Raw genomic sequence first — 12,033 nt, forward strand, 5'->3', positions numbered from 1 at the left:
TCTGCAATTTACACCACCTGCTCTCTGAACCCAGCCATGGCCCGCGATGGGATGTCCACTGACAGCACAGCGTTTCCTGGGCTTTGCCCTTATTTTCCAAAAATGCTGGACACCAGGGTTTGTGCCCCCTAAGCCAGCAAGATGGGTAGAAGTTTCTACACAGACGGCCGGGCTCTCTGGCTGGCTTAAGGGGAGCCGTGCCACTCTAAAGAAGGTGCTAAGGGCTCAGCATCTTGCTCAAGTATGGAACACTCTGGTGGACATCTCGGAATACGTATGGACACCTGGCAGGCTCTTGCATGAGCCAATAATAATGCAGTTAACGAGGACTCACTATGGGCCAGAAGCTGAGCATTGCATGAACTAGCTCGTGTCACGTCACCAGTGCTGTGACTGCCCCCGTGTTCTGGAAGAGGAAACTGAGGCCGAGGATTTGCAAGCATTCTTCAGCTTGCGTCGGCAGGTGGGTGCCTGTTCTCAGGGGTCATCAGGCAGCTCAGTGAAGTGGAGAGAGCTGGGAAATGGGCTTCGTTTTGTAGCTGAGGCTGGGGCAGCAGGTAGCGCAGGGTTAAGGGTGTGGGTGTTGGGCAGGTGCGGTGGCTCACTTTGGGAGGCCGAGGCGGGAGGATCGCTTGAGGCCAGGAGTTTGAGACCAGCCCGGGCAATATAGCTGGATCCAAAAAAAGCTGGATCCTGTCTCTCCCAGCCACTTATGAGGCTGAGGCACAAGGATCCCTTGAGCCCAGGAGTTGGAGGCTGCAGTGAGCTGTGAACGTGCCACCACACTCCAGCCTGGGTGACAGAGCAGGAGCCTCTAAGAGAAAATAAAAAAAGACGAATATGGCATCGAGTCTGCAGTGCTGGAGTCCTCTTCTGTGCTGCGAGACCCCGGGCAAGCGACTCCACCGCCCTGACCTTGGTTTCCTCCGTAAAGTGGCGATAACAGGACCTCCCTCTGGGGGCGGTTGTGGTGACGCATGTCATCAAGGGTAGAGAGTCCGGCACACTTGGACATCTGTTGGACAGGACTTGGGCTCACAGAGGATCACCTGGCGAACCGTGACGGAGCCAGGTCTCCAACCCAGGTCTCCCGAATTGAGGCCTGGCCCATGCCCTCAGGGGTGGGCACCTGTAAGGACCTGCCCCAGACCCTGCCCCTGCGGAGGACGGGCCAGCTGTCTGGAGGGGAGAGCCCACAATGACCACACCGCTCACCAGGAAAGGCTGCGTGGTTTCTACGGATATGAAGAGGTGACAACAAATAGCTCGGGTAATTATATTAATTTTCCTCAATTTACACATTCCTGCTATTTGCCGTTTCCCCAGGAAAGTGTAAATGAGGAGTGTAGAGTGGTTTGGCAGCACTGTAATTAGGCCTAAAAAGTTTCTGTTGCATGTCTTGTTATTAGGCCCCTTTCACGGCTGAGAGTCCTGTCTCCCCACTCAGACTGGGGACTCACCAGGGAGAAGGGATTCCTCTCCCGCTTCGGCCCAAGAGACCTCCCCCATCAGACAGGAGACTCCTCTGAGGACAAGGGTACATCTCCCCCATTGGACTAGAGTCTCCTCCTGGGCAGAAACTCTGTCCTGCCCTCGTGGGACAGCAGAGCCATGTCTCCCTATCAGACAAGTGGCTTCCGCATCAGACTGGGTGACGGGGCTGCATCCGCCATCAGACTGGGAGCTCCCTGGGACAAGGACATTTCCCCATCGGACGGGGAGCATCCCAGGTCAGTGGCTCAGTCTCACTCATCAGACCCCATTCTTGTGTGACCACCCACATCGCCGTAGCCACCTGCGTGAACACATGCTCTGCAGTCTAAAGAAAGCAGGCTTCAGGCCCTGCAGAAGGCAGGCTTCGGAGGCCCCATTACCCCCACGGGACAACGGGAAGTTCCTGGGCTTGTATGTGTGTCTGTTGGGCTTTCGCAGGGCTAAGGGCCAGGTGGGGGTTACACAGAACGTGTCAGTGGCAGGAGGGCCAGTTCCTCTCTGAGAGGGCAAGAGACCTGTGCCCAGGGGCCTGACATGGCTCTGGCCCCAGAGAGGGCCAGCTGGGGTCTCCTCCTGAGCCCAGGGTTTGGAAACAGGCCAGGCTGGCTCCTGCTGAAACATGGCCCGAACGCCCAGGACCAAAGCTCCCAGGCTTGCAGGCCCCCAGGCCTGGGTCTCCCACCCCCAGGCTATGAGCACGCCAGCAAGTTACTACACCCCCGAGGCTCCGCCTCATCTGCCTCCCTTTCTGGCTAATTTGCAGACTCACAGACATGACGCCTATAAAAGCAGCAGCAGGACCCGTACTAGGAATAGCCCACACCTAAGGCTTCCTGAGTGCCCCTGGCCACCCTGTAAAGAAGGCTTTGTCAGCCCATTTGTTCGGCTGAGGACACGGGAGCTCAGACAGCTGTCACTGGTCTCAGGCCACACAGTGAACAGATGATGGAGCACCTGCTACACCACACCTCCCCACCTCCAGGCAGCCTTCCCGGGTTGACTCTCCTTGGCGCCAGCATCCTGCTCACTAGACTAGTTCCGTGAGGACAGGGACAATCTCATATCCCCAGTGACTATAGCCTCGTGCTGGGCACAGGAAAGGGGCTTAATCGTGCACTGGGGACTGTTTGAGATCTAATCCTGAGGTTTATCTTCATCCCCTACAAATGAGCTGGCGTTTCCCCATCCCCCATCCCACTGAGCCGACGCCACTTAGTGCTGTTATGGGGGGTGGGGCAGTGAAGTGTTATGGGCTTAATGTTTGTGTACCCCCAAAGTCCAAGTGCTGATGTCCTAATCCTCAGTGTGGCCATATGTGGAGGTGGGGCCTTTGGGGGTGATTAGGTCACCAGGGTGGAGCCCCCACAATGGGGTCGGTACCCTTGGAAGAGGAAGAGAGACCGGAGCTCGCTCTGCACATGAGGACACGGGAAGAAAGTGGCCCCCTGCGAGCCAAGAAGAGGGCCCCCCAGACGCCGAGGCTGCGCCCTGGCTCCTGGCCCTGCGGCCCGCAGGACTGTGAGAAATGAAGGTTTGTTGTCTAAGCTGCCCGGTGGGTGGCGTTTTGCTACAGCGGCCCAAGCCGAGACGGGGGCTAGAACCCAGAGCAGACACCCAGCTCTGAGTCCAAATCGGGCATTTTTGTGTCCATAGCAAGACTAACGTCTTGAAAGTCTGGCTTGTTAGGGAAAAAAATTTTAATGGTAAAAGCCGCAGCTTGTTCTGGGCACTCGCCGTGGCAGTGTGTGGCTGCTGTGCCGGGACCGGCCCGGGGTCCTCTCCTGGGTGACAAGGAGGCAGGCAGGGGCGCCACGGACACAGCTGGCGGGAACTGGAGAACGGCCCGAGCTCCCTCAGCCCGCGGTGGGGTAACTGAGGCAGGCTCTGCTGTCTCCCGGAGCCCCGGTGACTGCACCAGCTGCCACCCTTCCGCGTCTCATGCCCTAACAAACGGCTGGAATCAAAATCCTTGTCTCGGGGTCCGCGTCCCTTTACGAAGCAGGAGCAGAGCTCGGCGCCTGTGCACAGGCCTCCTCCAGGCCTCGGCGTGGCTTCCCCACAGGAAATCGCAGCTTAAACAGCGAGTCGGAAGCGGGGCAGACACGCCAGGGCTCCTGAGCTGGGACACGGCCCCGTGCCCTGCCCTGGGCCACGTCAGAAAGGCTGGGCGGAGCCTGGGAGCCGTGGGCAGTGGCCTGCGGGGCAGAGCAGGGTCTGGGTATCCTGGGGGTGCAGGGAGCCGAGAGCACCAGGGGCCCAGGGGAGACCCGGGAGGGGCTCAGGGGACAGAAGGCGCAGTCCCCAAGACCAGGCACGGGGCTGAAGTCCGCGGGCGGCACTGGTGATGCGGGGCACCCAAGGATGGGACAGACGGCCGAGGCAGTGTCCTAGGGGCACAGAGGGTCAAGCCACCTTGCTCTGGAGACCAGCAAGAGCCAGGGCAGAGGGCATGCCCCCCACACTGTGCAGACACCTGGACCCCTGCCACCACCACCCCCTAGCAGGGTCCCCTGGGCTCCACCACGCCAGGGACAGAAGGGAAGGGAGGAGAGGAGACAGGCCTAAAAGACTGTTGATTTAGCCCAAATAGACTGCGTTAGCCCCAAAGAAGCAGCTGCAGCCCCCAAAACGACTGTATCACCTTTAATTAAGAACAAGAGTTTCTTGCTATGGGGTCCCCAGACTGAAACCAGACCAGTTATTGGGACACAGTGAAGGGGCCGTTTCTGTGCCCCTGGAGGTGACTGCGGGTCTCCACCCACCACAGGCAGCAGCTACTTCCGAAGGAGCAGTTGGGCTCCAGGAGGCTGGATGAGGACGGCCTTGGCCTCCCTCCCACCTCTGGGGGCCGTGGCTCGAGGCTGGGGGTGCCCAGGGGACAACCCCCAACCATCGTCTGAGGGGTAGGGCCGTAGGGCCTTGGCCTCCCCAGTCTGGGTGCAGAGGCTGTTGGCAATCACCCAGCAACGGGGCGGGAGGGTGGGGATGGCAGGCTGGGTCACCCACAGGTGCGGTGACCTGTCGTTAGCCCGAGATTCTCAATCAGCAGCAGTGCAGGGCTCCCGCTGGGAGGGGTCTGGCTCGCAGCTGCCGCCTGGTCACCGGGCTGGTCTGGAGTCTCTGCCTGCTCAGCTGGGCTGCAGAAAACGGTTTTCCCTCTCGGGCAAGGGCAAGGGCACGAAGGCCCACGGACTGACAAGCTCTGGGCCCTCTGAGCCATGGCCCACGTGGCAGGGCCCTCTGTAACGGCCCCTCCCCCTCTGCCCCGGCCACTGGGGCCCAGAACACCCAAGACTCCCGCTGCTCGGACGCTCTGCTCCTGGACCGCCGTGTCTTTGCGCTCTGCCCACCGCTCTGCCCACACCCCTCTCGTCAAGGTCACCGCCGGTCTCCACGTGGCTGAATCCAAGGTCAGGCCTCTTCTTACTCTCTGGGCAGCATCCTCCGCTTCAAACCCTCTTCGCGGGCTTCCAGGGCGGGCACCTGGGTCCCCGCCTCGATCCTGGGCCTCGCCTTCTCAGCCTCCGTTTCCTGCCCAGCTCCCAGCCCTCCTGCCGCCAGCCTTCCCTGTCCTCACCTCTTGCGTCTCTGTGGACTCTGCTCCCTTGGAAGGCGCATCCAGGCTCGTGTGTCAGCGGATCTCTCTGCGGAGTCCCAACCCCAGAGTCCACTGTCCTCCCTACATCTCCGCTCCAGCCACAGTCCTGCCTTGGCACTGGGCACCTTGCACTCAGCCCGGAATGTTCTACCATCCGACGTCTGCTCCGCCTTCAGGTCTTTGCTCAAGTGTCACCTCCTCAGTGAAGCCTCCTGCCCACGCCCTTTAACAACGCAAGCCCCCTCTCCAGCACGTTCCGTCCCCGCTCTCCGTTACGCGTCTCCAGAGCACACACACTGTCCTGTGTATTTTCTCCAGCCTCCCCGCCAGCAGATGGAAGGCGGGACGCGACTGGGATTCGTCTTGTTCCTCACACTCCACCCAGTGCCTGCTTGAAACTGGGTCCTGGCACGTAATAAGTGCTCAATAAATACAGAAAGAACGACACTCGGTTCCCATGGCAGGGGCTCCCTGAGACGCAGAGAGATTAAGGCACAGCTAGTCCGCGGGGCCAGCACAGTTGCAGCTCTGGTCTGTTTGTCTCCAAAGTTTTGCTCTTGGGACAGAGAAGCCCGGGGCGAAGACTCCATCTCAGCAGCAGACCGAGCTCAGTCCTGGGCCTGACTTCCCAGGCCAGTGACAAGCTCCCTGAGCCTCAGACCCCTCGCCGACAACAGGAGGCAAATGAAAGCAGCTACTCACACAGCAGTCGTGAGGAGAAAACCAGCGAAGCCACCCAGAGCGCTAGGGTTATTATTATTCTCATCAATATCTAACGCGAGGCCTCCTCTCCCGTGCAAGGCACGTCCTCGGCGTGTCTCGGGAGCCGTTCCTGCGCCCCAGCCCTCGCTCTGTTGTCAGATGCACGGGCGATGAGCAGCTGACTGATGTGGTAATTTCAGCGGAGGAGTGGAGTCAGTCGCCTCCTCGGTGACGGGATCCCACGGGCACCATTAGATCTCTCGGGTCCCCTTCAGCTGAGCCGTCTGTAGGGCTGGGATCTAACGGGCCCACAGGGCTCTCAGACGCCAGCCCCTGCGTAAAAGGGGAGACTTCTTAGTAAGAACAGTCTGCCTCAAACCGTCTGGAGCAAAGATACAAGGCACTGTCACAAAAACACCGCTGGAGGCTGTTCCACGTGCCTTCCTCGGCCTTGGTACCGGGACCTCTCGGCCATTCTGTGAGGCGCCATCTTCTCGGTTCGAGACGAGGAGACCGAGGAATGTGCTGGGCGCCACCCCGCAGCTTTGGCGGGGCCAGCCTTGCACGCAGGCCTGCTCCTTGTCCCGGGCAGCCTTGACTCACCCGTCACCGTCCCAGGAAGAGTCCTGGCCGGCATTTGATTCGGGATACACGCACCCGCTGGGGGTCCCTTGGAGACAAGGCACCCAATAACTGACCTGAGCAGTGAAAACGGGAACGCAGCAGTTCACCCTCCCCCACCAAGGCAGATCGGGCAGTGATGATTCTTCTTTGATACAAAAGGGGAAACTGAGGCCCAGAGAAGCTGGGTCACATCTGAGCCACGGTTTGTCAGCGTGGAAGCCAGACCCTCAGGCGCACTGTTTCCTCCAGACACAGCCTCCTCTCCCGGTCCTGGGGACCCACACTGGATCACCTGCCCTCTGGGAACAAGCCAACCTCTGTGTACCCTCCGCCCCGCGCAGGCTGTTCCTCCTCCCCCTTCCTCTGCAGCACCCCCCGCCTCCCCAAGCCCTCACTCGGGACCATGCGCTCCCCGTGGGCATGGAGGCTGCTGTCTCATCTGCCTGCATGGCCCCAGCAAGGAGCACAGTGCCTGGCACATACCAGGAACTCATGGGGTTTGCAAAGTGAGTGAATGAATGACTTTTCCAGGGGGCGAGATCCTGCCATGTGGTTAGAACCTGGCTGGAATGTCCACTCCTTGGTGGCTTTTCCACTGGGTTCCCAGAGCTTCAGACTTGCACACCAGTGGCCGGGTAGACAGACACACGGACGATGGCAGAGACGTAGAGAGGTGGGAAAATGGAGGAAACAGTACCTTTTTGGGTGGTAGCTTTTGGGTTTGGTTTTTCCCCTGCAGGCAGCTCTAGAAATCTAAGGATGGATTGAGCCAGAAGACAGACGCCAGGGCCACAGGCAGCTGGGCTCTGCTCCTGCTGCTGACAGACCCCATCTGGAACTCCCCCCACCCTCCCTCAGACCCCCAGTCCCAAGCCCCTCACCCCCCGGCAAGGACAGCCAGCCGGCTGAGACCCCCTTCCGCTTCCCCTCCCTCCCTGGCTTGTGCTGTTAGACGCCAAGGCCCCCTGCCTCCGCGCCGTTCCAGAGCCGGGGTGACCCAATCTTTTCTACAAAAGATGTTCAGAAAAGGAGCCCCCAAAGCCCCTTCTCGAGCAGAAGAGAACTTCCTGCGGTGATGGAAACGGCCATGCCTGGGCCGTCTAATCCGTCGCCACTTACCCTGTCGGGCTGCTCCAGACACACCTGAAATGCGGCTACGGCGACTGAGGGACTGAATATTTAATTGAATTTTAATTGATTTGAAAGTTTACAAGCCACCTGTGGCTGATGGCGACCGCGCCGGACAGTGCAGTGCTGGAGACGATCCCCGCAGCAGCTCTGCCCTGGTGCCGAGCCCGGATCCCGCGGACGGCACAGTGGCTCCTGGCCGTGGCAGCCCTGCCTGCCAGCAGCTGCTCTCTCTGCCTCTTCCCCACCGTGTCTCAGAAAAACAAGGCCTCGGTCCAAGTACCGATGTGACTCTCGCCATTTATTCCAGCATCTCCCAGAGCGCCAATATGTACAGACTTTATTTATACACATAGAATGTACACCATATATATGTATTTATATATATTCACACGCAGCCCACACGCTCGCACACACTCACGCGCACACCTGCAGCAGGGGCGCGCGGCTGCCTGGGAGCCCCGAGCGGGCCCGGACAGGTGGTGCTGGGCTTGCCAGGCAGTTGTGAGGTTTTGTGTTTTTTGCTTTTAAAAAGAAGGCCATTTCCTCCGGATGTGTCCTCCGTCTCCCCTAACCCTAAAACCCCTCCCCAAAACACTCTGAAAAAAAAAAATATTTTTAAAAAGAAGAGGTTTGTCCTTCACCCTGCCAGAGTCGGTCCTGGAGAATCCAGGCCTGTCCGCACGCCCCGGGCAGATCCCTGGAACGCAAGTCTTCCCAGCACTGCCTGGGGACCGAGCAGAGCCCGGCATGGCCCGGCCGCGGTCAGGCCTGCGCTGTGCCCACCGGGGCTGGGCTGGGGGCTATAGCATCAAGGGCACCTGCCAGATGAGGAGGGTGCTGTCCGTCTCCCCACACGGGGCCGGCCTCCCGCTGCCGCCCAGGGCGCCACCGAAGTTGCGGTAGCCTTGCCCGCCGGAGATGATGGCTACGGAGCAGATCTCCTTGCGGTGGGCGTCGCGGGCGCAGGGCCGGCTGCGCACCCAGACGTCGGGGTCGTCGGCCATCTCGTAGATGGAGCCGTCCTCCTCGCTGTGCTCCAGGGCTGAGCCGTCGGCGGGCACCGGCTCCCGCATGGAGAGCAGCGGGCCGGGGAGGTGGGCCGTGGAGCGCAGGCGGTACTGCAGGAGGATGCCCTTCTTCCGGGTCAGCTCTCGGCCCACGTGGCTGTCGGGCACAGGTACTGGCTCGTGAGCCTGCCCGTCCGGCTTGTCCTCCTCAGCCCGCGGCCCCTCAGCCTCCTCCTGGTCGCTCCGCAGGATGTCAGGGGCCAAGATGCTGGTCGCCACCGCCAGGAAGGCCACAGGCCCACAGTGACCATTGAGCGAGACCATGCCCTTCCCTACAGGAAATGGGGCGAGGGGGAAGGGGGCCCGAAGGCCCAGAGCATTAAGGGAGGCAGCCCACACATCTCTCCCGAGAACTTTCTGGGTGGGGTTTTATTTTGGCGGCTGTAATCTGCGGGCACCTCCCCGAAGGCCGTGGGTCTGGCTCTGCCGTGCTCCAGGGCTACCCTCCTGGGGGGACTAGAACAGGAGCGACTTTACACACCGCTTGGGGGGACCCTGGTATGGATTCCCTGAGAATTTCCTGTCTCCGAGCCTTTGCCCACGCTATTACCTCCGCCTAGAAAGCCTTTCGCGTCCACCTCAATCTGCAGCTCTTCCTGTGAGGTCAGGCTCAAAGCTCCTCCCGGCAAATCCCTCCTGAATCTGTCCCTCTCTGTGCCCCCAGGCCCTGGAGCGCCTGCCGCCTGGACTACAAGGGCCCCCAGGAGACCGCGGCTCTCTGCGGGCAGGGTCTCTGCTCGTTCAGCCTTGCAGCCCAGGACCTGGCCCTTCATAGACACCCCTTGGGTGACCAAAATGCCTGGAGCGATGAACCGTAACTATGGGAAATGTGGGGATTTAGAAGCGACTCCTTAGCAGAGGGGCTCAAGGTCTGGGTGGGGCCGGCCCACCCCCAGGGCTGCACATTCCTCTCGCCCCACTGTCTGCTGGAAGAGACCACCGTGCCATCATCTCAGGACAGAGAGAGAGGGGCCCAGGGCTCTAGGTGTCCAAACGTCGAGGCTCTCCCTGGTCCTGCCCTTGCTCTCCTGGCCCTGGTGGTGCAGGCCAGAGCAGACCTTCCCCTGATCTGTGCACACACATTTGCACATGGACCCCATGAGGGCACCCGGCCCGGCCCTCAGTTCTATCTCTGGAGCCTGGACGTTTTGAAACTGCAGTGGGAGGAATCAGAAGGGGCCCAGCGGAGCCTCTGCCATTAGTCAGGTGTCTCAGCCAATCCTGAAGTCATGACTGTGCCCATTTGCCAGATCAGGAAACTGAGACTCAGAAAGAAGGCAGGAGACTGTGGGACTAACATGACTTAGTTTCACTGTGCCACCACAGATGACAGGAAGCTCAAGACTGGACCTCAGTCTCCAAGTCAGAAGACAGGGTCAATACCTGGGCACAATTCACCCTCTCCGCCAAGCCCCGCTGGCTGTTTGCAGCTGACCCCGGGGCCCTGCCCAGACCAGCTCCCAGAAGCTCACCTGTGATCTTGGGGATGCCCTCCAGTCGAGGCACAGGCAGCAGGACGATGACACCCTGGTCAGTGCCCACCCAGAGCAGACCCTGGCAGATCAGGAGGCTGGTGACACACAAGTGCTTCTGGCCTGCAGAGAGAGAGGCCAGGTGAGTAGCGCCGTCCCTGGGGGATGGCAGTGGGCTCCGGGTGCCACCACAAGGAGAGGGCACGGCACAGTCTGGGCCCCTCCCATGAGACAGGCAAGAGCTGGATGTTGTTGTGGTTAAGACCCGGGGCGTGGGCTGACCTGGCTGGGGTCTGGCCCCTGGAGCCCCCAGCTCAGAGCTCCCCTCCCCAGCCTCGGTCTCCCCCTGTGCAGAGTGGGGCTGCCATGAGGACACACTGGGGTAGCACCCAGGGCCCCGGGCCTGGCCCGTGAGCTCAGCACACAGCGGCCGGCTTCTCTGGCACAAAGGGTCGGCCACAGGCGGCCCATGCCAGGGACACAACCAGCCAGCTGGGGAGCGGGGCCGGGGGAGACTGGGAAGGTGCAAGTTTCCAGTCGGTGTGGGCGAAGCAGATGCCCACGCAGATGGGACGGGGGCCGGGGCCCGGGGTCCGCCACAGCCCCTGTGTGCAGCGCTGTTTCCAGCACGGGCTTGCCCGCGTGGGCACTTCTCTGGGCGAGGGCTCGGCACTCCCGGCAGGCCCCGGGCCCGAGAGGGAAGCAGAGGACTCACTGGCGGGAATCAACATGGTATCGACGTCGGTCCCGACTAGCTCTTCTCGGTCTATCCCCTCGGTGCTGTCACTTCATGTGAGCAAGGGTGGCAATGTCAGGGATGGCGGGTCCCCCATCCCCCGTTCCTCACAGAGGGATGCGCAGTGTGGGCTGCCCAGCACAGCGGCCAAGAAACAGCTCCAGAGCCGGGCGCTGGGTTCAAACCCTGGCTCTGCCACTTCATGGCTACGTGACCTGGGGCCAGTCCTAACCCCCTCTGTGCCACTGTCCCCTCACTTATAAAAGGGGCTGATGACAACACAGTCACGTGCCACATAACGTGGTTCAACAACAAACTGCACATACAATGTTGGTCCCATAAGATTATAACGCCATATTTTTCATGTACCTTTTCCATGTTTAATTTGTTTAGATGCACAAATACTTACTGTCGTGTTCCAACTGTACTCAGTACAGTGACGTGTTGAACAGGCTTGTAGCCAGGGACAATAGGCCATGCCATCTAGGTTTGCGTGAGTACACTCTATGATGTTTGCACGACGACAAAATCACCTAACAAGGCATTTCTCAGAACATATTCTGCCCTTAAGCGACACATGACTGTATTTCATAGCATTGTCCTGGGAGTTAAATGAGTCACTGAAAGTAAAACAGTTAACCCAGTGCCTGGCACACGGCATGCACAGAGGTGCTACCTGCTACCGTCACTCCTGCCATAACCGTTCATGAATCTGACCCGCGGGAACAGGAGTGAGGGAGAGGTTGGGGGCCAGGACAGGAGGACTGCCTCGGAGGGCCGAGAGGAGCAGGGTGCAGGCTGCTGCCTCAGGGACAGACCCCTCCCTTGTCACACGCAGGGTGCACAGCCCTGCCAAGCTCCCACGGGCTTCGCCTGGCTCCGGCCTTTCCAAAGGGCTGTCTCCTTCTTGCCCAAATCCTCTGCCCTCTGAAAGGGGTTTATTCTTCCCTCAAAGGAAATTCATATTTATGTCATAGATCGTGGCAACAGCGATGCCAAGATATATCTGGAATGAGGTGTGCGTCAGCATCACCAGGAGATTGAGGGGCCCGACCCCCAAGGAGAGGCTGCAGGTGACACCAGTGCTACTGGTCCACATACTACACTGCCAGAAACACTGCGTTGGTGCTTCCGGAGCCCTGGTGCACCTGCTCTCGTCTGACATGAGCCCTGCGACAGCTGCGACGTATGCAGGACACAGACGCCATC

The 12,033-nt window shown here is 60.2% G+C and overlaps 1 protein-coding gene across 6 annotated transcripts in view; it reads right to left on the reverse strand.

Moving 5' to 3' along the window:
• Window positions 1-7,820: 7,820 nt before the first annotated feature.
• ARHGEF10L (Rho guanine nucleotide exchange factor (GEF) 10-like) overlaps window positions 7,821-12,033 on the reverse strand; it is a 104,675-nt gene continuing 100,462 nt past the window's right edge. For 5 of the 6 annotated variants that reach the window (XM_012662621.1, XM_012662620.1, XM_012662623.1 and 2 more), the window contains 2 exons: window positions 10,089-10,211; window positions 7,821-8,888 (listed from right to left, as the gene is read on the reverse strand). In XM_012662621.1, coding sequence (XP_012518075.1) covers window positions 8,350-8,888; window positions 10,089-10,211 — 662 coding nt within the window. In that variant the 3' untranslated portion in view covers window positions 7,821-8,349. The remainder of the gene's footprint in view (window positions 8,889-10,088; window positions 10,212-12,033) is intronic. The other variant, XR_001138236.1, reaches the window with a different exon arrangement.

This window comes from Propithecus coquereli, unplaced genomic scaffold (assembly GCF_000956105.1).
Source record: "Propithecus coquereli isolate 6110/MARCELLA unplaced genomic scaffold, Pcoq_1.0 Scaffold77, whole genome shotgun sequence".
Lineage (NCBI taxonomy): Eukaryota > Metazoa > Chordata > Mammalia > Primates > Indriidae > Propithecus > Propithecus coquereli.